The sequence below is a fragment of the Lagenorhynchus albirostris genome, chromosome 11, assembly GCF_949774975.1.
Source record: "Lagenorhynchus albirostris chromosome 11, mLagAlb1.1, whole genome shotgun sequence".
NCBI lineage: Eukaryota > Metazoa > Chordata > Mammalia > Artiodactyla > Delphinidae > Lagenorhynchus > Lagenorhynchus albirostris.
In genome coordinates, this window is record NC_083105.1 from 101,413,656 (window position 1) to 101,440,777 (window position 27,122).

Here is a 27,122-nt window from a genome sequence, read left to right on the forward strand (position 1 = left end):
TAACATATATGATTAAAGACAGTTTCTCACACCTCTCAGGAAAAGGAGGGTGTGTCTGCTACCTGATAAAAACAACATTTATATACATACTCCTCTGACTGTAGAAACTGATCCACAGGTCCTGTCTTGGCTCTACACCATCAGGTCATTGAAGAAGAAACTATCTTCTTAAGACTCTTCAGCTCCTTGAGATAAACTCGTATATTCCAATTCATAATAATCCTGTGATTATGCACAAAATTTCTGCATCATCTTTCATGAAAACAAAGTAGTTGAGAAAGCCTAAACTGGGAGCCCTAAAGTGCGCCAGAATTAGGGCGTCGGACCCCAAACATCAACACCACCAGTACCGGGAGGCGCTGGGTTGCTCGCGTGCCACCTCCTCCATCCAGAGAGCTGTGTGCAGAAGGAAAACTACATTTCCCGGCGACCTCTGCGGGGCAAGGCGCGCGAGGGAGGGCGGGAATGGGGCGGGCCTCTGTGTGAACAGCTTTTCTATTGGTGCGCAATCCAGAGGGCCGTGTAAACCAGTGGGCGATTGGACGGGGTCTTGCACGTTCCGTGGCGCCGCGACGCCCGGTGGTTTGACTTGTTTTTCGGTTGGGCTCTCGGCGTCTGCGGCTCTGGGCGGCGTGAGTAGAGTTCCGGGTTCCGGAACGGGGGTCAGGGAAGGGGTCTGGGGAGGAAAAGGCGGGTTGCGGGGAAGTAACTGCGGGAGGAGTGCGAAGGGGAGGGGTGTGAGTCTGAGAGGGCGCGTCGGGAGGCCAGAGGGAACCGTTAGCATCTGCCGGAGGGCTGGTGGGGCGGGAGAGGGCGCTGGAGGATGGGAGGCTGTGGTCACCGGGGGTCAAGACGGGGAGAAATGGAGAAAAGAGTACGGAATGTGGGCCCCTGGAATTCCCTCACCCCCCGCCGGTCTCAGCCTCACTTTCCTCACTTGTAAAGTTGAGGGGTAATAAAAATACTAAACAGAGCTGTGGAATAAAGAAAATAATAAATGTTCAAGTGCTAAGCAGATGTTAATTGTAAATAGATAAGCTATAAATATATATACCTAAACAGGGGTGTCACAGGGATGGATAGAAGCTGGATGAAACTCAGTAGTTTGTCTATAAACAAGGGTATCGTTCTTTCGGGAGATAGAACCATGTTCCCACCTACAGGGAACGTACCCCATCGTGGGAGAGGTGGTAGCCACAAAGAACTCTACTGTGTTCAGTTTTAGACAATTACAAATGGGATTCTTTCGCAGTTAGTTCATTTTTGGATGGAGAGACGCAGAGAAGAGATGGAGGAGGTAGTATTTGAGTTTTCGTGCGGAGATGGGATTTCATTAAGTGAAATTATGAGAGTGGAGGGAAGTATTGGCCCGCAGGAGGGAGGCTCATGAACAAAGGCGCGAAGGCAAGGTTATCTGGAAACCAAGGGCACGTTAGGGGAGTGGAGGGAAGTAAGGTAGGAGAGGTAGGTTTGGTCTTTAAATTTAAAAAGGCATGACGTTTAGGCAGAGTTTGATTTAGTGCATTAGACTCTCAGGAGCCATGGATGAATGTTACGACTTATTAGAAGATGGTCCAGGAGAGGGGCGGGTGGTAAAAGAGTTAAGCCATTGTAGTAGGGTGGGGAAGAAGATGTGGAGATCCTGAGTTAACATGGCCATTGTCCAAATATACAGGATTTTCATACGGTTGGATGAAAGGGTCAAGAGAAGGAGTATTGAAATGATGAATTTAAATTTTCAAGTCCAACATAGAGTATGGATACCAAGGGGGAAAGCAGGGGTGGGATGAATTGGGAGATTGGGATTGACATATATGCACTATTGATATTATGTAAAAAGATATCTAACGGGCACGTACTGTAGAGCACAGGGAACTCTACTCAGTGCTCTGTGGTGACCTAAATGGGAAGGAAATCCAAAGAAGAGGGGATATATGTATACGTAGAGCTGATTCACTTTGCTGTACAGTAGAAACTAACACAATATTGTAAAGCAACTATAATAAAAATTAAAAAAATAAAATTTCAAGTCCAGGTGGTTTGGAAGATGCTGAATTATTAACTAAAATATGAAAAAAGGAATATGTTTGGATGACAAAGATGCTGTATTTGGTTTGGGAAGTGTTAGCTTTGAGGTGCTAAAAAATATGTGACTTGAATGATTTTTTTTTTTTTTAATATTAAGGAGTTTCATAGGTCAATATTGACCAAATCTTTGGGTTCATGACCCAGGAGTGAGCTGCTTCAGTCTGGGATTTTTTTTTTTAAGTTAAACATTTCAAGCTCCAGTGGGACATATAGGTGAAAATGTCTGTTACATAATTGGAAATTCAAGGCAGAAGATGAAAAGAGATGTCATTTATTCATTAAACAAGTACTTGTTAGTTACTCTTTGCCAGGTAGTGTTTTAGATGATACAGGTAATCATAAAAGCAGTGGGAATAATGATGTTCCTGAAGAAATGGATAGAGGAAGTAGTAAAGAAAGTTGAAGACAGAGCCTTTTTTTTTTTTTTAATTTATTTGGCTCTGCCGGGTCTTAGTTGCGACATGCGGGATCTAGTTCCCTGACGAGAGATGGAACCAGGCCCCCTGCATTGGGAGCGTGGAGTCTTAACCACTGGACCACCAGGGAAGTCCCTGAAGCACTGGACCACCAGGGAAGTCCCTGAAGACAGAACCTTTTGAACCAAGGGAGTAAAATTTTCAGTGAAAACAGCAGTCACCTGCATTTATTGAGTGCTTAAATGTGTTGGACACGTGCTCAGCCCTTTTGTTCATTTAATCCTTACACCAACCTATGACATAATGCTATTATTATCCCCATTTTCTAATAAGTAACTGAAGTTTAGAGAGGTTAAGTAAAAACTTGCCTGAGGTCACACAACTAATAGGGGACAGAACCTTGACTCAAATCCAAGTCTGTCTGATTTCAGAGCTCTCAACGACAAAGCAATATTTTAAAAGGGAGGTTAACACTGTCAGGCACACAAATGCAGGAGTGACTTGTTGAATGGAGGAGGATGGGAAACAATAGACACAGCGCACCAAATAAAGAGAATATCAGTGGCTTTGTATTTATCTTAAATTTAGCATGATGGGTCCTCTACCTTAATATCCACTTAGTTTCTCTTGGTTATTAGAAACTTTTCTGCATCTCCCTCTCCTATAATTTCAGCAAAAGGATTGTAAATTTGTTTTGCATGTAAATTTGTTGCAGTAAACCTTCATACTAAGGCTGTTCTTTTGTCTGCTTGTCCATTGAAATACTAAATGCCATTCTGATTTTATTTGAAAATAATAATAAGGAAGAATGCCTTCATAGAATTTCAGGATTTGGAACTACTTTAAAGAATACTACATTCTAAAACATCACATTCTGGGGTGTCCCCTGGTGGTCCAGTGGCTAAGACTCCACCTTCCAATGCAGGGGGCACGGGTTCGTTCCCTGGTCGGGGAACTAAGATCCCACGTGCCCAGCAGTGTGGCAAAAAAAATAAATAAACAAAAAATAAAACATCACATTCTGATGCTGTCAGAAGCACATCTGATGCTGGTGGGGAGAGACCTGTCTGTACGTCCCGTACTTTTTTTCTGTTCCTGACCCCTCATTTTGAGTTTTTGTGTATTTGACAGGTGGGAAAGGACAGCATGAACTTTACCCCGACGCAATCTCCTGTCTGCAGAAGGTAAGACATTTGCTTATTTTTGAGCTGTTGAAATAACGAATCCAGACTTCTGTCACCTTAGTACACATTGGCTTAGGAACTAGAAGAGTTTTGGATTTGGACTATATTAGACCTCATTTCTCTAATTATGTGGAATTTAGATTAAAAACTAGGACATAGTAAATGCTAACACAAGAATACAGGCATTTTATGTGGGCCTCATACGGTGCCAGTGGACCCTTGGATTATAGAGGAAACAACCAATAGACAAACACAGGGGACTTTGTGGACTCTGCCTCTGTGTCAACCTGCATATGCCTCATCTTCATCCTCATTGCCACACTCTCGTTTGCAGAATCTCAGAAATACCTCTTAGTTTATCTATTAACCTATATCCCAGAGTTATAAGGCAACACTTTTTCAAAACATGAAACTAAGTACAGTAATATTTCTGTTGTGAGCTTTTGATGATTGAGAAAATATTTGTTCTTCATGCTAGCTGAAAGTGGATTTTAGTGTCTTTCCTGTACGTGCTCACTTATTAAAAGTGCTGCCCATAACCTTCATTAACTACAACTCGGGGCTTCTGGTATAAAATTTCTCTACTCTGTGGTCTATTTTGTTGTTGTATAATAAATTGCAGGCAGTTAGCCAAAGTGGATTAATTCTCACATGAGGATTTCTCCACTTACGTATCATTTGTTTTCTAACTTTCATTGTTTTCAGCTTAAGTCTTGTTTGCTAAAAGCAAACAAACAAAAAATCCCTCTGGTCCAGCCTTTGATTAGCCTTTGATCTTGGCTGGTCTTGGTCCATGTAATTCAAGTCTTTGATGCTAGAGACTAGGGTCTGATTGGTCGTGTGGTTACTGACTAGCCTGTATTTTCTAATCCTGCATCTTTATCATGCCCTTCCTTAAAAGTTTTCCCACTTACATATCTACCCCTAAAAATAAACTGTTTCATTATGCATGTTCTAATCTTAAATGGCAATATCGTCTGTATATGCATCTACATACATTTTTGCATTTAATGTTTGGATAATTCATTCATATTCATACATGTATCTGTAATTCATAGTTTCTATAACTTTGAGAATATTCCACTGTATGAATATACCATAGTTTATCCACTATCCTATCAAACAGACATTGGAAGCTTTACTGTTTTTGTTATCACAAATAATGTTATTAGGAACATTTTTGTATGTGTTACCTCATATGTCTGTGCAGATAAAAGAAATTGCAATTTTACTAGATTGTGCCAATTTACTGTCTGTAGTTTCACCAAATTACACTCCATCAACAGCACATAAGTTCCTATTGCTGTATGTCTTATAGTATCAAATTTTTGACTGTCACTATCTGGTCTTACCTAGTTGATATTCCTTTTTTTTTTTTTAATGATTTTTTTTACTCTCTAACTTGTATTTTGAATCCAGCCTTAAACCTTTAATACCTGGAAAGCAGTTCATAAGATTATTCACAAACCTGTAACATCAGACTTTCAAGGTTTGTGAGCACCTTAATTATAAGCACTTTAAGGACATAAACCTGATTTTTAATTTAAGAAATTGTAACATCTCATAAATGTCCAGACAGTTTATGAACGTGTCCTTCCTAATCTCACACAGGCTGACGGCTCTCCCCAAGCAGGAGGCTGCCGGTGGCTTCAGTGGCCCCACCAGGTGGAAGGGGGTGTCTTTCTCCGATTCCGTGCAGTCAACTCCCTTGCCTTCAGTGGAAGATCGTCTGGCCGTCCTCTGCCCTTCTCAGGAGCTTCTAGAATATTACCAGAAGATGATGTCTGAGTGTGAGGCAGAAAACGAGGGCCTGTTGAAGAAGCTGGAGCTGTACAGAGAGGCCTGCGAAGGGCAGGTGAGGAGGAGCCGGTGCACCCTCGTGCACTCTGCGTGAGCCCGTCCCTTGCTGAGAAGGCCTTCGAGTGCCAGCTGGTGTCACAGTACACTTGCCAACATCCTCTTTTTTTTTTAAATTAATTAATTAATTAACTTTTGGTTGCGTTGGGTCTTCGTTGCAGTGCGTGGGCTTCTTATCGCGGTGGCTTCTCTTGTTGCGGAGCACAGGCTCTAGGCTTGCGGGCTTCAGTAGTTCTGGCTCGTGGGCTCAATAGTTGTGGCTCGCGGGCTCTAGAGCGCAGGCTTAGTAGTTGTGGCACACAGGCTTAGTTGCTCCGCGGCATGTGGGATCTTCCCGGACCAGGGCTCAAACCCATGTCCCCTGCATTGGCAGGCGATTCTTAACCACTGCGCCACCAGCAAAGTCCTCAACATCCTCTTTTGATCCCCTCCACCCCAGCTGAGCTGCCCACCATCTGGGTGCCCCGTTGGATCACGATGCCCTAAAGTGCTCCATCTCTAAAGTCTTCACTCTTTGTCTCAGCCTCTTGTGCACCTCTGGTTTTCTCTCCCTCACACCTGACTTCGCTTCGGTGTTGCCTCCACAGCTCCTGGCTTCTCAGTGTGCTCAGGGCAGCAGGGCAGCTTCTGGCCACCGTGTCCCACTTCTAACCCGAAGCCCACGGGCTTCACTCCAGTAGTCTAGTCGCTGTGCTGCCTGCACGCAGCCCTGCTCATCTGTGCCCCTTGCCCGGCAGAAGCCCTCCCTGTGGCTTAACCCCATCCTCGACCACCTGTGTCCTGGAGCAAGGCTTCTCAGCCTTGGCCTTACCGATGTGAGGGCTGATGATTCTTTGTTGTGAGGACCGTTCTGTGTATGCAGGATGTGTAGCAGAATCCCAGGCCTCTACTCGCTGGATACCGGTAGCCCACCCCACCCCCAAGTTGTGACAGTCCAACATGCCCCCAGATGTTGCCAGATTTCTCCTGGGGGCATAGGCAAAACCACCCCAGTTGAGAACCACTGTCCTAGAAAGGTCACAGGTCATTACAGGATAAATTCATGGTAAACAAATCATCTGTATCCTCAGTCACCACACAGCAGTTTTCTTACCCATCAGTGGTCGGCTCCCCGTCCCTGCACGCCTGTGCCCTGCCTTTACTGCTCCCCTCCTGCCCGCAGGTTCCCTCTCTCCTCAGGCAGCCTTGCTTCCCAGTTCACAGAGGGAACACCAGCTTCCTGCCCATCCACACACAGTCACCTGCGTCCGTATCCATCTCCTCCTTCTTACTGATCCAGGGACCACAGTGAGCTGAATGATCCAGCACTTTCTCTGCTCCCCACCCCCCTTTCCTTCCTAAGAAACCCTGCTTTGCTACCTCGCCTCTTTGTGTTGTTTTTTTTTTTTTTTTTAATTTATTTTTTGGCCATGCTGCATGGCTTTCAGGATCTCAGTTCCCCGACCAGGGATTGAACCCGGGCCATGGCGGTGAAAGCCCCAAATCTTAACTATTAGGCCATCAGGGAACTCCCCTTTGTGTTCTGTTTTTAACCTCTTGCCTGACGTTGGCTTTTCCTCCTCAGTATATGGACAGATTCAAGTCTTTCCCAACAAAAGAGAAAGGCACCCCTCTAGCTGCACCCCCACCTACTCTCAGCGGGGAGGCGCCTTCTTTCCCAGCCACCCTTCCGGAATAGTTTGACTTCCTCACCCACTCGGTGACTCCTTGACTGTGGTTGGGTCCTGTCCTTGCTGCTCCACCTGTGGACTCCAGGACCTGCTGCCAAAATTACCTCATCTCTCTGTGCCCTTTGCAGTGTTTGTCACTGTCGACGTCTCCTTTCCCAAAACTCTGCTCCCGTCTTGATTCCGGTGTCATTTTTCTTTCCCAGTGTCTGTCCCCCTCTCTGACCGGTTCTCAGTGTCCGTTGACAGCTCTCCTTCCTTAGTCTTCCCAAGTTCTTCCCGACTGCACCGTAAATGGTCTCGTTTTATCCATGCATTGTAGTTCTGCCTATGGGACTGTGACATCCAGGTAACTAGTGCTGACTCATTCTCCTCCTGAGCTCCAGGGTGGTGTGTCTGTATCTGAATGAACCTCCTTTTCCTCTCCCTGCCCATGTGTGCGCATAGACCACTGCCATTTCCCTCCATTCACCCCTGTCTCTTAACTTTTCTTTATTCTGTGGCTTCGTGACTGGCGTCATTGCCTGCAGTTCTGCCCAGCCCTCCATTCAGTCATTCGCTAAGACCCATTGATTCTGCGTCCTGAATGTCGCTCAGTCCCTTCCAGCCACCTCATCACTGCTGCTGCCGCACTATTCAAATTCCAGTTTCATCTCACCTGAGCATCTTCCACGGTCCCAGCCTCCAGCGCCACACCGCCCCGGCCGCCTCTCACTTTCCACTCCAGTGATGCTGAGGTCCTCGTGGTCGTCCAAGCATTTCCGGCTCTTTGCTGCTTCGTGCTGGTTTACCACGCTCTTTCCCGAGAGCACTGCCCTCTCCTTGTCTCTAACGGCCTTCCTTTCAGGCTTCAGCTTTCTGGTGGTGGACTCTGACTTCCCCAACAGGCTCCAGAGATTCTTCTCCTGCCGTACCTTCCCCCTCTACCATTTTACCATGCGTGCTTCTCCATTAAATAATTCTTGCATTTTAATTGTTGACATGTCTGTCTCCCCACACAATTCCTCAGCTCTGTAGGCAAGAATCATACCTTTTCATCTTTGTTTTCCGGAATTTCATAACAATGCTTCTTACATAGAAAGCATTAAAAGTGTGACTAGAACAGATGGATCACGTGGCGTCCTGGGTTCTCTCGTCTGTAAAAGGAACCGTGAGAGCTCTGATGTTGAATGCAAACGTCACGCTCACTTTGTAGTTTTAAACTTGTCTGTACACAGCCTGTTGTTGTCATTTGGATCCTGTATTGTTGAAACCATCCACTTTGTAATATTTCTACATGAACTGACTCTGCCGCATCCAACGAGAGATACTCCTATGAAGCCCAGTGTGTTTTCAACTAACTTTTTCCCCAGCATAAACTTGAATGGGATTTGCAGCAAAGGGAGGAAGAGATTGCTGAGCTGCGGAAAGCTCTAAGCGACGTGCAGGTCTGCCTCTTCCAGGAGCGGGAGCATGTCTTACGCCTCTACTCAGAAAACGACCGACTGAGAATCAGGTACCAAGTGAGAGAAGGGAAATGTTGGGGGTATATTTCTAAATCAAGCTCAACAAGATACATTTCTCTGTGGTCCTTCTCTTAGGTTGCATTCCCAGGGGACAGGCTCTGAGATGGAGATTTGCCTGCATGATGGTTAGCAGGGGGGCTCTTAGGAAGAACAGCTATGAGCAGATTTGGGTTGAGGGAGAATTTGAACTGTGGTAGAGTCCACCGAGGTAACAGAGGCCTTAGCCAACCCCACAGGGGGTGGTCAGTCATTGCATGCAGGCTGCCACCAGGGAGATAAGCTCGGGAGAGGCAGCCCCCTTCAGTCAAGGGCAGCTCCCGGGTTATGGGCATCTTGGTCCTGAGGGCAGCATCTGAGCAGTGTCCCATGGCATCCACTACAGTGCACTTTTTTTTTATTGTGGTAAAATATACTTAACCTAAAATATACCATTTTAATCATTTTTAAGTGTAGAGTTCAATATCAGTAAGTACATTCACGTCATCGTGCAGCCATACCACCATCCACCTCCAGAACTTTTTCATCATCCCAAACACTAAACCCTAACTCCCCATTTCCCCTCCCCCAGCCGCTAGTAACCACTCTTCTATTTTCTGTCTCTGTATTTGACTATTCTAGGCCTCATATAAGTGGAATCATACGGTATTTGTCCTTTTGTGTCTGGCTTATTTCACTTAGCATAATTTTTTCAAGGTTCATCCACATTGTACAACATATGTGTCAGAATTTCATTCCTTTTTAAGGCCAAATGATATTCCATTGTATGTATACACCACATTTTGTTTATCCATTCATGTGTTGATGGACATTTGAGTTGTTTGAACCTTCTAGCTGTTGTGAATAACCCTGCTCTGGACATGGGTGTACAAATACCCGTTCAAGTTCCTGCTTTCAGTTCTTTTGTGTATCTATCCAGAAGTGGAATTGTTGGATCAAATGCTAATTCTGTGTTTAATTATTTGTTTTGAAGAACCAGCATACTGTTTTCCACAGTGGCTGCACCATTTTACATTCCCACCAGCAGTGCACAAGGGTTCCAATTTCTTCTAAAGCACGCCAGCACTTGTTTTCCATTTTTTAAAAAAAATTATTTATTTATTTTTGGCTGTGTTCGTCTTCGTTGCTGCACACAGGCTTTCTCTAGTTGCGGTGAGCGGGGGCTACTCTTTGCTGCGGTGCGCAGGCTTCTCATTGCAGTGGCTTCTCTTGTTGCGGAGCACAGGCTCTAGGCGCGCGAACTTCAGTGGTTGTGGCTCGCAGGCTCTAGAGCGCAGGCTCAATAGTTGTGGCGCACAGACTTAGTTGCTCCATGGCATGTGGGAATCTTCCCGGACTAGGGCTTGAACCCATGTCCCCTGCATCGGCAGGCGGATTCTTAACCACTGCGCCACTAGGGAAGTCCCTGTTTTCCATTTTTTAATAATAAGCCATCCTTATGGATGTCAAGTAGTATCTCATTGTTATTTTGATTTGCATTGCCCTAATGATTACTGATGATGAGCATTTTTTCCATTGCTTATTGGTCATTTGTATATTTTCTTTAGAGAAATGTCTATTTCAGTCCTTTGCCCATTTTTGAATCGAGTTGCTTTTTGCTGTTATTTAGTCTTAGGAGTTCTCTATATATTCTGGATATTAATCCCTTATCAGATAAGTGATTTGCAAGTGTTCTCTCCCATTCTGACAGTTGCCATTTTACGCTTTTAATAGTGTTCTTTGATGCAGTAAAGTTTTTAATTTTCATAAGGTCCAATTTGTATATTTTTCCTTTTATTGCTTCTGCTTTTGGTGTCAAATCCAAGAAATCATTGCCAAATCCAATATCACTATGTTTTTTTTCTAAGAGTTTTATAGTTTTCTTTTTTTTTTAATTTATTTATTTTATTTATTTATTTATTTTTGGCTGTGTTGGGTCTTCATTGCTGCACGCGGGCTTTCTCAAGTTGAGGCAAGCGGGGGCTACTCTTCATTGTGGCACGCGGGCTTCTCACTGTGGTGGCTTCTCTTGTTGCGGAGCACAGGCTCCAGGCGCGTGGGCTTCAGTAGTTGTGGCACATGGGCTCAGTAGTTGTGTCTCACTGGCTCTAGAGCGCAGGCTCAGTAGTTGTGGCACACGGGCTTAGCTGCTCTGCGGTGTGTGGGATCTTCCCGGACCAGGACTCGAACCCGTGTCCCCTGCAATGGCAGGCGGATTCTTAACCACTGCGCCACCAGGGAAGCCCAGAGTTTTATAGTTTTCGATCTTACATTTAGATTTTTGATCCATTTTGAGTTAATTTTTGTATATGTATTAGGTAAGGTCCAACTTCATTCTTTTGCACGTGGATACCTAGTTTTCCCAGGACCGTTTGTTGAAAAGACTTTTTCCCCATTGAAAGTTGAAAATCATTTGACCATCTATGCAGGACTTATTTATGGTCTCTCTATTGTATTTTGTTGGTCTATTTGTCCGTCATTATGCCAGTACCACACTGTTTTGTGTGTGTATATGTGTGTGTGTTGTTTTGTTTTGGCCACATTGCATGGCATGCACGATCTTAGTTCCCTGACCAGGGATCGAACCCGTGCCCCCTGCAGTGGAAGTGCGGAGTAGTAACTGCTGGATTGCCAGGGAATTCCCTTTGTTGTTGTTTGGAGTACCACACTGTTTTGATTACTGTAGTTTTGTACTAAAGTTTTGAAATCAAGCAGTGTGAGCCCTCCAACTTTGTTCTTTTTCAAGATTATTTTGACTATTTGGAGTCCCCTGAGGTTCCATATGAATTTTAGGGTAGATTTTTCTATTTCTGTACAAAATTTTGGCATTTTTATAGGAATTGCACTGAATCTATAGATTGCTCTGAGTCATATTGACATCTTAATGTTACATCTTCCAATCCATGGACACAGAATGTCTTCCCACTTGTTTATTCTTTCATTTCTTTCAGCAGTGTTTTCGGTGTGTAAGTCTTCCCCTTCCTTGGTTAATTCCTGCATGTTTTATTCTTTTTGATGCTATTGTATATCAAATTCTTTTCTTAATTTCCTTTTCGGATTGTTGACAGTGTATAGAAATGCATGTTGAATTTGTGTTATGCTCCTTTGCTGAATTCACTTACTAGTTCCAAGAGTTTTTTGCGGAACCCTTAGGGTTTTCTATGTATAAAATCGTGTCATCTGTGAACAAAGGTAATTTTATTTCTTGCTTTCCTATTTGGGTGTCTTTTCTTTCTTTTTCTTCTCTACTTGCTCTGGCTAGGACTTCCAATACTTTGTTAAATAGAAGTTGTAAAATGGGCATCCTTATCTTGTTCTTGGTCTTAGAAGAGAATTTTCAGTCTTTCACCATTGAGTATGATGTTAGCTGTGGGTTTTTCATATGTGGCTTTTATTGTGCAGAGGTTGTTTCCTTCCATCCCTAATTTGTTGAATGTTTTTGTCACAAAAGGGTGTTGAATGTTGTCAGATGCGTTTTCTGTATCAGATGATGATCGTATGTTTTCTTCCTTCATTCTGTTAATGTGCTGTATTACTTTGATCGATTTTCATATGTTGAACCATGCTTGCTTGCATTCCAGGAATGAATTCCACTTAACACATGGTGTATAATCCTTTTAATATGCTGCTGAATACCAGTTTGCTAATATTTTGTTGAGGATTTTTATATCAATGTTCATAAGGGATATTGGTCTGTAGTAGTTCTGTAATGTTTGTCTGGCTTTGGCATCAGGGCACTGCTGGCTTCATAGGAAGTGCTAGGAAGTGTCGCCTTTTCTTCAGTTTTTGGAAAAGTTTGAGAATGATTGGTGTTAGTCCTTCTTTAAATGTTTAGTTGAATTCACCACTGAAGCCGTCAGGTCGAGGGTTTTTCTTTGTTGGGAGGTTTTTGATTTACTGATTTAATCTCCTTAATAGTTTCAGCCTTGACCTCATGCCTAGCTTCCCTGGGCCATACTGAAAGCTCACCTTCCACGTCACCTGATTTACGGGTCAGAGTAATGTTCCAAAGTATGGAAAAGTTGTCTCCAGGAGCTGAGGAGTTCTTCCTGCATTATGCTTCCTTCTTGGTGGTGGTCGGTGTGAGGTGCAGGGATTTGTCCCTGCCAGTATCTTGGCAAGCCTACATCAGACTCCTAAAACTTCACTGATGTGCCTCGTAGGGTTTACCTCTGACCCTTTAGAGCTCATGTAAGGTTCTAACACACTCGCCACTTCTTGTCTATCCAGTCTGATTTAATAGGATATCTCAGTAGTGAACTGATACGATGTGTGGAATGGCCAGATCCAGGTCCTTTTGGACAAATTTGATAGAGAGCAGAAGAGTTGACGAGGTCCTAGGGAAGCCTGTAAAAGTATACTGTTGTTCCCCTCACACGAATGAGAACTGCTCTGGTCCTGTTACGAGTGGGAAGGAATACATTTGCTTAATCAGTAGCCACATGCTGTGTACCTAAAACCAAGTTAATTTGCTCTAGCAAAAATACTGCTACATCTGGCAGTCACCGGAATTGGACCTACTTGGTAGTAGCCCACTGTTACTGTGTGGTTTTGCCTGCGTCATACTTGTGAATTGATGGGGATTTGATGGGGACCTCCACCCCTGCATCCTTTAGGTCTTTATTTGCCATCGTGGCTGGGGTGGGGTGGGGCAGTTTCAGAGGCTGCCACTTGCTTTAGCACAGAAACCAAGAAAGCAATTTGGAGGCTTTGCCAGCTACCAATTATGTCCATTCCAATTATACGTTTGGAGATGGGGGAAATGACCACTGACTGGGTCTGGATCCAGTGGACCCACTTTGAGCTTGAGCTGGACCTGGACCAAAATTCCATTTATTGCATGGTTCCCAAATGCCCTAGATAATGCTCACGTCACCAGGTGTCAGCTGAGACTCCGCATCCAGCAATCCTTGAAATGTCTGGGTATTTCCTTTCCCACAGTGTACGGTTACTTGAGTAAATGGCTTAAGCCCTTGGAGGTAATGAGGGAATCATTACAATGTACACTTGCTGTGGTGTCACCAGGTCTTACTTCCTGGGAGATACAGCTTCTCCTTTAGGTAACAGTCTCTGGGTCTTAAAACTAGCAGAGGTATGGAAAATGGGTCAGAGATTGTGAGTTTGTATAGAATATACAGCCCCCAGCTCCGCCCCTTTTTTTCTCTCTCTCTTGGCTGTGCTGCGCAGCATGTGGGATCTTAGTTCCCCAACCAGGGATGGAACCCATGCCCCCTGCAGTGGAAGTGCGGTGTCCTAACCACTGGACGGCCAGGGAAGTCCCCCCCGCCATCTTTAATTTTATTTAATTGTTTAAGCTATACCCTGTTGATCACTCATCTGTCTTGCTCCTAAGAACACTGTGTTCTGTAACACATCGTATCACAGGCTCTGAAATGTCATTTTAAAATTTGCTTCCTTGGTCCATTTCTGGTATCAACTGTCTTTGGTTGGGTTCCCTGGAAAACAAACTCTGCAATGGAGATTTGCTTGCAGGAGGTGTGTTGGGGAGTGCTCTCAGGAGTAAACCACCTGTGAGGGAGTAAGGGAAGTCTGAGTGGGCAGAAGTTGAACTGCGATTCAGTTACAGCAGGCCTCAGTCACTGCCATGGGATTGACATATATACACTAATATGTATAAAATAGATAATTAATAAGAACCTGCTGTATAAAAAAATAAAATTCAAAAAAATTTAGAGGTAAGGTCTAGATAAATCCTATTTAATTTAATTTAGTTAATTAATTTTTTGGAGCCTGTTGCAGATGCTAACTCCTCTCTGTTGACCTTTTCTTTTTTTAATTTATTTTTGGCTGCATTGGGTCTTCGTTGCTGCGTGTGGGCTTTTCTCTAGTTGCGGCGAGCGGGGGCTACTCTTCGTTGCGGTGCGCGGGCTTCTCATTGAGGTGGCTTCTCTTGTTGCAGAGAACGGGCTCTAGGCTCGCGAGCTCAGTAGTTGTGACTTGCAAGCTCTAGAGCGCAGGCTCAGTAGTTGTGGCGCACGGGCTTAGTTGCTCTGCGGCATGTGGGATCTTCCCGGACCAGGGCTTGAACCCGTGTCCCCTGCACTGGCAGGCGATTCTTAATCACTGCGCCACCAGGGAAGCCCTGACTTTTTTTTAATTGATGTATAGTTCATTGACAATGTTTCAGGTGTACAGAAAAGTGGTTCAGTTATACATATGTATATCTATATGTATGTATGTATGTACACATATACATCTATTTTTCAGATTCTTATATAAGTTATTAAAGAATACTGAGTAGAGTTCCCTGTGCTATACAGTAGGTCCTTGTTGGATATCTATTTTATATATAGTGGTGTGTATCTGTTAATCCCAAACTCCTAATTTATCCCTCCACTGCTTCCCCTTCGGTAACTGTAAGTCTGTTTTCTATGTCTATGAGTCTATTTCTGTTTTGTAAACTGTAAGTTTGTTTTCTATGTCTATGAGTCTATTTCTGTTTTGTAAATAAGTTCATTTGTATAATTTTTTTAGATTCCACATATAAGTGATATCGTATGATATTTGTCTTTGTCTGACTCACTTCACTTAGTATGATAATCTCTAGGTCCATCCATGTTGCTGCAAATGGCATTATTTCATTATTTTTATGGCTGAGTAATATTCCATTGTGTGTGTGTGTGTGTGTGTGTGTGTGTGTGTGTGTGTGTGTGTGTGTGTGTGTATGTACCACATCTTTATCCATTCCTCTGTTGATGGACACTTAGGTTGCTTTCACGTTTTGGCTATTATATTCAATAAATAGTGCTGCTGTGAACACTGGGGTGCATGTATCTTTTCAAATTAGATAGTTTTCATCTTTTCCAGATATATGCCCAGGAGTGGGATTGCTGGATTATATGGTAATTCTATTTTTAGTTTTTTAAGGAACCTCCATACTGATTTCCATAGTGGCTGCACCAATTTACATTCCCACCAACAGTGTAGGAGGGTTAATCCTATTTAATTTTAACTTGAGGTTATCATTGCTTTAAAAATAAATGAGGGACTTCCCTGACAGTCCAGTGGTTAAGACTCCGCACTTCCATTGCAGGGAGCATGGGTTTGATCTCTGGTCGGAGAACTAAAGATCCTGCATGCCAAGTGGCATCACCAAAAAAAAAAAAAAAGAAAAAACAGTCAGAAGGGAGAGGCTTTAAGCAAAAATTTACTTACTCTGGACACTGTTTGCTTATTCTCTATGAGAATTGCAGGCAGCTAGAAGACAAGAAAAAGATTCAGAATCTCTTGGCTCTTGTGGGAACAGACACTGGAGAAGTGACCTATTTTTATAAGGAGCCTCCCAACAAGGTAAGTAATCCTTTGTATAGCAGGGTGGGCATGGCTTTTACAAAATACAAGCTGGGGTCCATAATCAGAATAATTTTGGTACTTGTTAAAGAAGCTAGAAGGAGAATTAGCTATGGTAGTCTCACATTTACCTAAGTTTTGAAAGCATTTTCTCTATACAAAAAGCTTTGTGAGTTTTTTTCAAAAACCTTGGAAGTAACATTGTTTACCCCGTTTCACCGTTTGGAAACCTAAAGCTCAGAGGAGATGTTTTGGATGAGATTAGAGAGAACAGCAGGAGCAGACTTAGTGTGGGAACAAATTTCAGTACTAGTTTCTTTTTAAATCTTTGTTTATACTGATGACAAAATTCATGCATGGTCTTTGTTAAAATAACACACATATTTCAGGAATCTAATATAAAAGTAGCAGTCTCCCATAATTCTGTACCCCAGAGATAAAGCTCTTTTTCCATTCATATAGAAATATTTGTGTATTTAAGATTTTCATTTTTTCACTTCTGTAAGCAGTTCTTCAATGAGCAGTTTTTATACATATCTATATATGCATACTTCTGTGTTTCTGTTACTTTCCTAAAGGACCTTGTCAAGGCTGCTTTTTTTTTTTTTGGCCGATATTACCAAATAACCCTGAAGTTTTATTTTTTCATTTATATCACCAACACTGGTTTTATCCAATTTATATTCAAAACACTGGGTTTTATCCAATTTGTTACTTTGTCCACTTTGGTCTCTCATATGCATGACATCCTCATATGATTGTATCAATTTTGACCAATTTAATTTACGAATAATGTTTAATCTGCAGAACTAAAGCTAAAAAGTGAAATATTGCATTTATAAGACGGCTATTTCTGTACCTTTTTTTTTCTCTTTTTTTTTGATTCTTCAGGTCAGCATTTTCCAAAAGACTATCCAAGCTGTAGAAGTAAGTGAACAGAATGAATCTTCAGCTTTCAGAGCAGGTACCAACCACATTATTAGAAATTCTTATTGATGCAGAATTAAAAAGCACAGTACAAATAATTAGAAACTTTTTCATACCATATAGTGATAATGAATGTTCGTAATGATGCCTCTGGAGTCTAAGGCCTTATTGAGCTGCCTTTTTTTTAAACCTTTCCATGACGTTTTAATGAAGTAGAATAAAAAATATATAATTAACATGCTTATGGTGGTAAGTCATAAAACAGATTTGGACAACTTCTGGAATCCCAGACTATTAATTAGCCTCTCTAAGCCTCAGTCTCCTTATCCTTCTCTCTCTTTTTTTAATGGAAATCCCAATTTTATTTCTTTTTCTTTTTTTTAGTTGAGATATAATTGACATATAACATTAGTTTCTAGTGTACAACATAGTAATTTGATATTTGTATATATTACAAAATGTTCACCACAGCAAGTCTAGCTAACATGCATCACTACGCATGTGGTTACAAGTTGTTTTTTTGTGTGTGATGGGAGGTTTTAAGATCTAGTCTCTTACAAAGAAAATGAAAACTTTAATTTGAAAATGTATGTGCATCCCAATGTTCACAGCAGTATTATTTATAATGGCCAAGATATGGAAGCAACCCAAGTGTTCATCAATAGATGAATGGATAAAGAAGATGTGGTGTGTATATATACACACAGTGGAATACTACTCAGCCATAAAAAGGAATGGAGTCTTGGCCATTTTCAGCAACATGGATGGATTTAGAGGGCATTATGCTAAGTGAAATAAGCCAGACAGAGAAAGACAATATCATATGTTATTACTTACATGTGGAAGCTAAAAAATAAAGCAAACTAGTGAGAATAACAAAACAGAAACTGACTCACAGATACAGAGAACAAAATAGTGGTTACCAGTCGGGAGAGGGAAGGGAGGAGAGGTGAAATAGGGGTAGGGGGTTAACAGGTACCAACCACTATGTATAAAATAAATAAGCTACAAGGCTATATTGTACAGCACAGGGAATATAGCCAATACTTCATAATAACTATAAATGGAGTATAATCTGTAAAAAATTTGAATCATTGTGTTGTACACCTGAAACTAATGTAAATTAACTATACCTCAATTTAAAAAAAGAAAAAAATAATTAAGCTTCTTTTTTTTAATGTTTATTTATTTATTTTGGCTGTGCCGGATCTTAGTTGTGGCACGCAGGATCTTCGCTGTGGCATGTTTACTTGCGGTATGCAGGATCTTTAGTTGTGGCATGCAGGCTTCTTAGTTGTGGCATGCACTTGTGATCTAGTTCTCTGACCAGGGATTGAACCTGGTCCCCCTGCATTGGGAGCACGGCGTCTTACCCACTGGACTACCAGGGAAGTCCCTAAATAAGCTTCTTGAATTATCTAAAGAATTAAATTATGTTTAGTGCAATGTTAGTGTTGCTTATTTTTAAAATCATCTTGTCCATTGAAAATTGGGTTATACATTATAACTAAAATGTTTGGACTTAGTATTTTTATTCATTACCCTTTCTAATTAAATAAGATTTTACAAAGAAAATAGACAACTCCAAAGAAAATTGAGTAGTGTATTCTTCAGAAAGATGAATATTCCTATCCAGATGATATCCTAGCAGAGTTCCCTTAAGAGATTCCTCTTTGAACAATTTACCACTATAGTTATTGTACATTGTCTTTTTTCTTCCTTTCCTTCCCTTACAGATAAAGGAAACCAAACTCCTCTGCAAAGGTAATGCTGATGCTTGAGTAGCAGAAAGAAAAGCTAAGTAAAGGTCTCCCCTCACTTTTATGTTCTATTTTAGATTCTAAAGGCAGCAGGAGAAAACCAGCAGTGAGACGGAAGGAGGAGAGTGCCCAGCTGCACCAGAGGGACGTGGAGACCCTCATCCTGCAGGTACAGACCACAACCATTTCTGTCCACCAGCCTGGCTCGGGCGTCACATATGCCTAGTGCCTCCTTGCCCACATGGTCCATCCAGACGCCATGTGATTGGAAGGCTGAGGTTCTTAATTTCCCAGGGTTCTGTGTTACAACCGTTACCCTGTATTCCACCATTCTAGCAGTGCTTTTCTGAACCTGCAGTTCGTTCAGCTCGTAGGCCGAGCCCTCCCAACAAAGCCATCACAGTTAGAACTCCCTCTGGAGCTGGCGCCGAGACACACAGAGCTGCAGTTGTCTGTCCCGATACACTGACCTTCAGGGATGAGTCCATTTGTCTGGTGCGTGTGTTCTAAAGTCTAGGAAAGTAGCAAGTCATCCTCTAACCACCTGGTCTCTCTATGTCACTTGCAACCATGATTTTTCATCTAGTTGCACTCAAGTTCCTGTCCTTATCAGGGGGCGTATTGATTTGAATGACTGTTTCTACCTTTGGCCAGTAGCTCCATTTGGGGTTGTGACGGCCAGCCTCAGAGAAGGAAATTACATTATACACATTCTGCTCTACTTTTTAAATTTAACAATGAAGAAACGAGTCATTCTCTGTCTGTGCAACTAGGAAGTCTTAAAAGGGAGACGGTCCTAAAAGTCCAGAAAGGGAGATGGTGAGAAGATGAGAGTCCCAGGTAGGGGAGACTGGCTTTTCCAGCTTTCCTGGTGTGATGTAGGTGTTTTGCTCGGTGTGGACGGAGTCTGTTCTTGTGTCGCCTAAGCCCACTTGTAAGACAGTGAAGAGGAGTCCAGCTGAGATTTTTCTCCTGTTTGTTGTGTTGCTGTGCTTTTGTTAGTGGGGTTTTTGTTTTTAAACTTTTCTGGAGAAAGGCTCACTTAGAGGTGAGAAGTGAGTGGGGGAGGGCAGGAGTGGACACCTCGCCCCTTTGGCCCGTCCAGGTGGAAGCGCTGCAGGCCCAGCTGGAGGAGCGGAGCAGGCTCTCGCAGGAGCAGGTGGCGGGGCTCGTGGAGGAGAGGCGGATCCGCATGGAGGAAGTGCAGGCTCATCAGCAGAGGGATCGGGAGAGAGTCGCAGAGCTCACCAGAAAGTGAGTGTTCAAGAGGGCCGCACCAGTGGGTTTAAGGCGTTTGCCGCTGGTTTAGAAGGTGGCAGTCCTGTCCGTTCGCAGCACGGGGTCCCGGCGCTGAGGACGTGTCTTGTCAGACGCCCGCCTCTCTCCAGGCTCCTGGGTGCGCTGATGCTTCTCCTAAAGGGCTGGGGGGATTCCACACACTCCCTTCAACCCATTTGCGGGTTTTAGCTTGATCTTATTGTCAAGAAATGTCCTTTTCTCCACTGATGTGTTACCTGACTCAGTATAACATACCTGCACAAGAAAATGGAAACTATCTGAACCTGCTGTTTTGCCCCAGACCTGCCTGCCTGTCCCCCCGCTTTCTGCAGTCTGCTTTCGTCCCCCCATTTTACTAAGTGTGCCCTCTCTGACGTCATCACTGATTTCTTAATTTCTGTGACCAGTTACCTCTGCACAGTCCCAGCTGTAATGAGTGTCTCTCTATGTGTCTGGCCCCTCTGATCACCCCCTCTTTGAAATTAGTCTCCCTTGGTTCCTGCAGCACCTGTCTTTCCCTCCTGTCTAACCCTCCTCAGCCTTCTGTCCACTTCCAGTGGCCAGAGCTGGGCTGTAAAGGCATCTTCAGGCGAATATGTTTGAACACCTCAAATTTACTGTGATTGAAACTCAACTTTCTCTTTCCCAACGAGCACCCCTCCCCCACCTCAAACCTGCTACTTCATTCTTTTCCCATTTCTTTTTTTGTGTGTGTAATTTATTTTATTTTATTTATTTTATTTTTGGCTGCGTTAGGTCTTCATTCCTGCACACGGGCTTTCTCTAGTTGTGGCGAGTGGGGCTACTCTTCGTTGCAGTGCGCGGGCTTCTCATTGCAGTGGCTTTTCTCGTTGCGGAGCACGGGCTCTAGGCGCACGGGCTTCAGTAGTTGTGGCACATGGGCTCAGTAGTTGTGGCTCACGGGCTCTAGAGCACAGGCTCAGTAGTTGTGGCACACGGGCTTAGTTGCTCCGCGGCATGTGGGATCTTCCCAGACCAGGGGTGGGACCCATGTCCCTTGCATTGGCAGGTGGATTCTTAACCACTGCACCACCAGGGAAGCCCCCCATTTAGTTTAATGCTGTCACATCCACCTAGTTTACCAAGCTGGGAACCTCAGGATGATCTTCGACTCCTGGCCTTCCTGTTCCCTAATTCCAGACCCTGTCAGGTGTGAGCCTGAGAAACCTGTCCAGTCCATTCTCTGCCCTGTTTGTCGTACCACCTTGGCCCAGGCTGTGTTCTTGTTTAAATTGTTGCAGTAACTAACTGTGCTTCCTGGCACTGGTCCCGTTGTGCTCTGCAGGCTTCCTCACTGCGTGTATCTTCTGATGGAGTCCTGCTGCCTCAGCCCTTAGGAGCCTCATCCCTCAGTCTCTGCTCCTCTGTGGCTGTAGTTCACCTCATTCTTCAGTCAGACCAGTAACACCGTTGTTCACAGAGCACTTGCGGTGTAGCAGGCCCCTCACTATGCAGTGCCACCCCTTCTCTGACACCTTTCCCAAGCAGAGGTACACGTCTCCTCCCCCATTTCCTGTGATGACCAGCATGACTGCGTGGTGGGCCTTTTCACTTTCTGTTATAACTGTGTCTTTGTTCCCAGGGTCTGGCTGTAGCCTCTGCCCTGCTCCGTGTGCACAACAAATAATTCTGGAAGACTTGCTGATTTAGCTTACCTTCTCCTTTCTGCATTAAACTTCCTACATTTTAAAATAGTTTTTCACGTTGCATTCTTCGTCCTGTTGTGTTTTTTATTTGTCTTCTCAGACTTTCTTTAGTGTCTCTTCCTCCATTTTAAAGTGTGGTCACTAGAATTGGAGGTGATACTCAAGTTGAGCTCTCTGATCAGTGCAGGTAGAAGATGCCTCCCAGCCCTCGGCAGGCTCTGCTGCTTTTAACATAGTGTCATGTTTGCATTTGGCTGGTACTTCTCCGTTTTTATTGTTGGTATTTTGTGCTTAAGCATAGCAGCTCCACTCTTTGTTGGGTTTTAATTGTTTTTAAGGGAACAATATTTTTAAATTGTCATGGTAAATTGTAACTTTATATCTGTCTTCCAGATTATTAATAACCATCCTAGTTTAGCGCCATCTGCGTATCTGAGCACACAATCAGCTCCTTCCATTAGCTCATCATCCTGAGAGTATTGAATGGCATGAAATCCAAGGCTATTAATGGCTGCCCTTTAGGTGTCACTTTCAAACCATTTGTACGCTAACAAGATCATGCTTTCCCAGTTTGTAACTGAGACCATAACATAAGATAGAATAAAATAACTCGTTGAAAGCAAGAGCAGTGCTTGTGATAACTGAATCAATTTCTCCCTCTTTATACACGTGTGCACGTACCTAAATAAGGATATATATGTGTATTTTCTGTATATAATATATATATTCCTCTGGTGACAGTTACCTTTCTGGCATGATGTTATCATTTTCCCCTTATCTCTGTACTGTGTTACTCATGAAAAGAACTACATGGATCTGACATTTGTTCAGTGGAAAACTGCAGTGGTTGCCTCACGGTATTTAATACCTTTTGCAAGCAGTTTGATCATTTGATACAGTATTTTTCTAGCTGTTGATATTAAACTAATGAGTTCTAACTCTTAGGGATATTCTTTTCTGAAGATGGAAACATCATTTGCCTTTTCCTAAATCTCAGTCAGCAGGAATCTATATTTAGTACCTGTGTGTATCCAGCAGTTGGTACTGTCCTTGATGATCTAGTGGTATCGGGGCAAAAATAAATGATAAATAAGGTTAAGCGAGTGTCAAATTACAGCGCAGGGACGTAGATTTAAAGCGATGGGGAATTTCAGAGAATGAAGAGACTGCGTGGGCTGAAGTGGCTGAGGTGGCGCCATAGAAGAAGTTGATCTCGAAAAAAGGCCAGGATTTGATGTTGGGCAGCTTACACGTGGAGCACAGCACAGAAAAAAGCAAAGCTGTTTTGACATTTTAGAACTCGTGTTAACCTTCATTCAGAACACCATGGTTTAGTTCTTTATTGTAAAGTCTGATGCCTGGGAAAAGTCCATACTTAGGCTGTGTGTAAATATTTCTATAGTCCTTCTAATCATATAACCTGAAATCAGCCCTCGGGAGAATATCTGTAATGACCAGTGTGTGAACCAGTGTAGATGCTTATACTTTGTCCAGTAACATATATAAGATTGCCAGTGAACAGATGAAGCGTGTTTTTAAAACTGCTAATAATATTTTACAGAAGTTACATATTGTACCATCTTTAAGGACCTGTGTCTTTGCTTTGTTTGGAATAACTGTGTCACATGTGCTATAGAAGCATCCTCATGTCCACATTTGTACATTCTTTCCTAGTCTCCATCACGCCAAGGAACTGCTCTACGAGAGCACCAAAGACTTCTTGCAACTCAAATTTGAAAACCAAAACAAGGAGAAGTCCTGGATGCTTGAAAAGGATCATTTGATGTCAAAGATTAAGCAATACAGGGTGCAGTGTAAGAAGAAAGAAGATAAAAGTGGAAAAGTTTGGCCAGTTCATGAGAGCCATTACAACCAAAATGAATACATTAAGGTAGTTTCCTCTTTTACAGAATTTTTTTTTTCTTTCTGGAATTGTTGAAAGAACTCAGAGAATTTCAAAGAACCTAATAATTGTCAAATAAGATCTATTTAGTCCGGGAAGCTGTTGTAGCAGCAACCTCAAGAAGTAGGTTTCAAAGAGTAGCTCATCATTATAGTGTTTGCACATTCAGAAAATTAAAGTATGGCTCGATCGATAAATTCATTCAACAATTACTTGTCGCAGTCCTACGCTGAGCTAGGCTCTGGGGCAGTAAACAAGCTGTTACATTCTAATGGGTGAGAAACAACAGCAACATTAACAAATAACCAAGGAAACGATGGGTTATAAAAAAGTGGTACTGGGAGTTCCCTGGTGGCCAGTGGTTAGGATTCTGGGCTCACTGCCATGGGCCCGGTTCAGTCCCTGGTTGGGGAACTGAGATCACACAAGCCACGTAGCGTGGCCAAAAAAACACCCCAAAAAATTTAAATTAAAAAATTAAGAAGTGGTACTAAGGAATAAAAGGGTTGTATGAAGATTATATATTGTTGTTGGAGGTGTACTTTCGTAGAGAAGCACAGGGACACCGTCTTAAGTCTGGTGTTTTTGCTGAGACCTGAAAAACGGGACTGAGCTTGCCACACAGACCTCGGGGAAGAGCATGAGGCAGAGCGAAGAGCTGGTGTGAGGGAGGAGGTCGTCGTGGGCCTGGAGGAATGAGCTCGGAGGTTGGGGGGGCGGCCCTCACGTGGGGCCTTCCCGGTCCTGCTGAGAAGACGCAGCGCTCAGCTTTTCTATGTCTTTGAAGGATTGTGTGTAAGGAAGTGACTTCTGATTTGGGTTTTTTCAAGATCATTCTGGCTGCTCGATGGAACGTGTATTTTAAGTGTTGTTGATGTTTTTTCCTTTTTAAAGAAGAACTTCAGAAATATGTCCCAAAACGTATGTTGTAATGTCTTACTTGGTACAGTTCTGAACTCCCAGAGCCAAAAATATTTGTTTTATTTTAAAGAATTTCTACTGTGTACACTTTAGGAAAAAAGCTAAGAGATTCCTCTAGAAATAGGTTTTCAAACATTCTCCAGAGTTCCTTGCTGGAGTCTTGTTGCTTAACTCATTTTGTACTTCTAGAAATCCTTTCTTTCCTTTCTTTACCTAAGTGCTATATGAGTAGTCTGAATTCCAGAACAGAGTATTAATTTCTTTTTCCTTTTGACCTATAGTCCCTGAAGGAAAAGATAGTACAAGAGAAAAAGCTGTCCAGCATGTACCAAGAGCAGTGCATTTCCCTAGAAGAAGAACTTGCCCAAATTCGTGAGGAGGAGGGAGTGAGGAGAGAGATCTTTAAGGTGTGAAGTTCTCTGCACTCGCGACGGGGTGGGCAGTGCAGCTGGCGGGGATGCTCCCTCAGCTCCACAAATGCCCTCCTGTGTCCCTGTGTTTAGGATCGCACCAACAAGATGGGGAGGCGCCTACAGGTCATGACGAAACGCTACGAGGCCTTGGAGAAACGACGTGTCTTGGAAGTAGAAGGCTTTAAGACTGATATTAAGGCTCTCAAGCAAAAACTGAAAGACTTGGAGCAGATGCTCTATAAGGTAATTGATCCTGAATTACCAAGAGGGAGAAAAGAGGTGCAGGTGAGCCGACGGGCACGAGGGCCCCTCAGAGGAAAGCTGGGCCGCATCCCCACCCTTTCACTCTCACAAAAATCAGTTTAAACAGTGCATGCCGGAGGGAGGACAGAATAGACTGAAGTAATTGAATGACGGCATCATCATGCTCCCACCTAAGCTAAACTCAACAGAAATGTTCATCCCGCCCAATTCAAGAAGTAGATTAAAAGAACTGTGTCTACGGGGAATTCCCTGGCGGTCCAGTGATTTGTACTCGGCGCTTTCGCTGCCAGGGCCGGGGTTCAGTACCTGGTCGGGGAACTAAGATCCACAAGCTGCAGGCGCGGCCGAAAGGAAACAAAGCACTGTGTCTGTTTTACAAATGGGGAAAGTGAGTAGCTGAGTTAAAAAGCAATTTTTCCTGTCAGACCTGGCTTTGTGTAGAATCCGAGTTGCCCTCAGTGCCTCCTTAGAGAGGTTTAACCGGTCATCCACACACCCTGAATGATCACTGTGCGACAAGCAGGTTAATGACAGAAGAGAAGAGATGCTTTCTTTCATTGTTTGGCAAATTTACTAATAATGTTTATGTCGGTCTCTTCCTTTTACTCATTGTTAATTGCTGATTGACCTCTATCTCAAGGCTCCTTTACTATTGTGTGGGAAAGCAAAGCGTCTCATGCCCTTTGTGCCTTAATTCTACTCCATATTTTCCTTCTTTTAGCTAGTCACTAAACTAAGGATCGAAGCTGTCCTATGTACTAAAAGACTCATAGAAAGGAGCCAACGGAGCCTGGTCTTTATGACTGGTTTCTCTCTGGCATCTGCCGTAATCATTTCTTCTTCTTTTCAAATCTCTAGGCAACACTTAACACCCGGGCAAACCAGGATCTTGCCATCCTGTGTGAGGTTCGTGACAGCAACAGACGGGCACATAGAATACAAGGAGAACTGAAGAACCTCAAGTCCAAAGTATTCAGCCTGGAGAACGAACTTAGACTCTGTTGATGTTTACTTTTTAGGACTGGCACTCGTCTGGAGTAGGTCTGCTTCCTGAAATGTGAGGAAAAGGTCACCTTCTCCCAGAAACCGTAGGCACAGAGTTGTCTAGGGTAGTGGTATCCGTTATTATAAAGGCAAGGTAAAGATGAGCTTTTTTTGCATCCTAAGCTTTATGATTTTTTGCTTAAATTAAAACCTTTTCTGTGTTTTTTTGGGGGGGGGCTGGGGGTGTGATTTGGTCTGGATTATAATCTGAATTATTTACAGACTTTCCCACATTATTTCTCCCATTTATAATGACAGGGTTGTTTTTGTTTTTTTTAAGAAGACAATGACAAAAAAGAAAGCATTTTTGCTGTGAGCTTGGCTGAGTGTTCGTGGGAGGAACGCCCACCCCAGGAGATAAAGACTCTGGTCTCAGTTTGCCTTTCTCCTGGGCAGAGGGCAAAGGCTGCAAATCACAGCCTATCAAACGCGAATCGGCCGCAGTTCTGTCAGCCCTGAGCTGTAGGGCCTGAGTTCCTTTCTGGACACCCCATCTCAGGAAGTTTCACCAGAGGGCACCAGAGGCCCTACTCTTAAGCAAAATGTTTGTCTAGGAAAAGAAAGGTGCCACTTTGGTAAGCATGAGTGAAACTTCAATGATCCTTGTATGAAAATTTCAGTGTTTTACCAGTACTATGTTTTTTTTTTTTCTTTTTTTCGTTACGCGGGCCTCTCACTGTTGTGGCCTCTCCCGTTGCGGAGCACAGGCTCCGGACGCGCAGGCTCAGCGGCCATGGCTCATGGGCCCAGCTGCTCCGCGGCATGTGGGATCTTCCCGGTCCAGGGCACGAACCTGTGTCCCCTGCATCGGCAGGCGGACTCTCAACCACTGCGCCACCAGGGAAGCCCCAGTACTATGGTTTTTAAAAAATAATGTATATATTTTAATTTAACTATTTTTCAATAAAATATATATTTGAAAATATTCTATTTGAGTTTTC

General features: G+C 43.3%; 1 protein-coding gene across 4 annotated transcripts; it reads left to right on the forward strand.

Annotated features, from left to right (window-relative positions):
- The first annotated feature begins 603 nt into the window (after positions 1-603).
- CCDC77 (coiled-coil domain containing 77) lies at positions 604-26,349 on the forward strand. 4 transcript variants are annotated; one of them, XM_060164367.1, is made up of 14 exons: positions 604-632; positions 3,636-3,688; positions 5,300-5,543; positions 8,565-8,707; positions 15,908-16,004; positions 16,896-16,931; positions 18,668-18,695; positions 18,769-18,860; positions 19,028-19,186; positions 19,797-19,945; positions 23,311-23,527; positions 24,742-24,867; positions 24,964-25,116; positions 25,996-26,349. In XM_060164367.1, exons 2-14 carry the CDS (start codon positions 3,651-3,653, stop codon positions 26,140-26,142), a joined length of 1,629 nt encoding a protein of 542 aa, XP_060020350.1. In that variant the 5' UTR covers positions 604-632; positions 3,636-3,650; the 3' UTR covers positions 26,143-26,349. The 4 variants fall into 4 exon arrangements, with proteins under 4 accessions (XP_060020350.1, XP_060020349.1, XP_060020352.1 ...); XM_060164366.1 differs by lacking the exon at positions 18,668-18,695 and having other exon boundaries at positions 16,896-16,968; XM_060164369.1 differs by lacking the exon at positions 19,028-19,186.
- The last annotated feature ends 773 nt before the right edge of the window (positions 26,350-27,122 follow it).

Bases quoted from the DNA above. Each gene is read 5' to 3' on its own strand.
- CCDC77 (XM_060164366.1), top strand. From the start codon at position 3,651: ATGAACTTTACCCCGACGCAATCTCCTGTCTGCAGAAG. The intron at 16,005-16,895 runs GTAAGTAATCCT...TTGATTCTTCAG, and splicing joins ATAAGGAGCCTCCCAACAAG to GTCAGCATTTTCCAAAAGAC. The intron at 24,868-24,963 runs GTGTGAAGTTCT...CCCTGTGTTTAG, and splicing joins TGAGGAGAGAGATCTTTAAG to GATCGCACCAACAAGATGGG.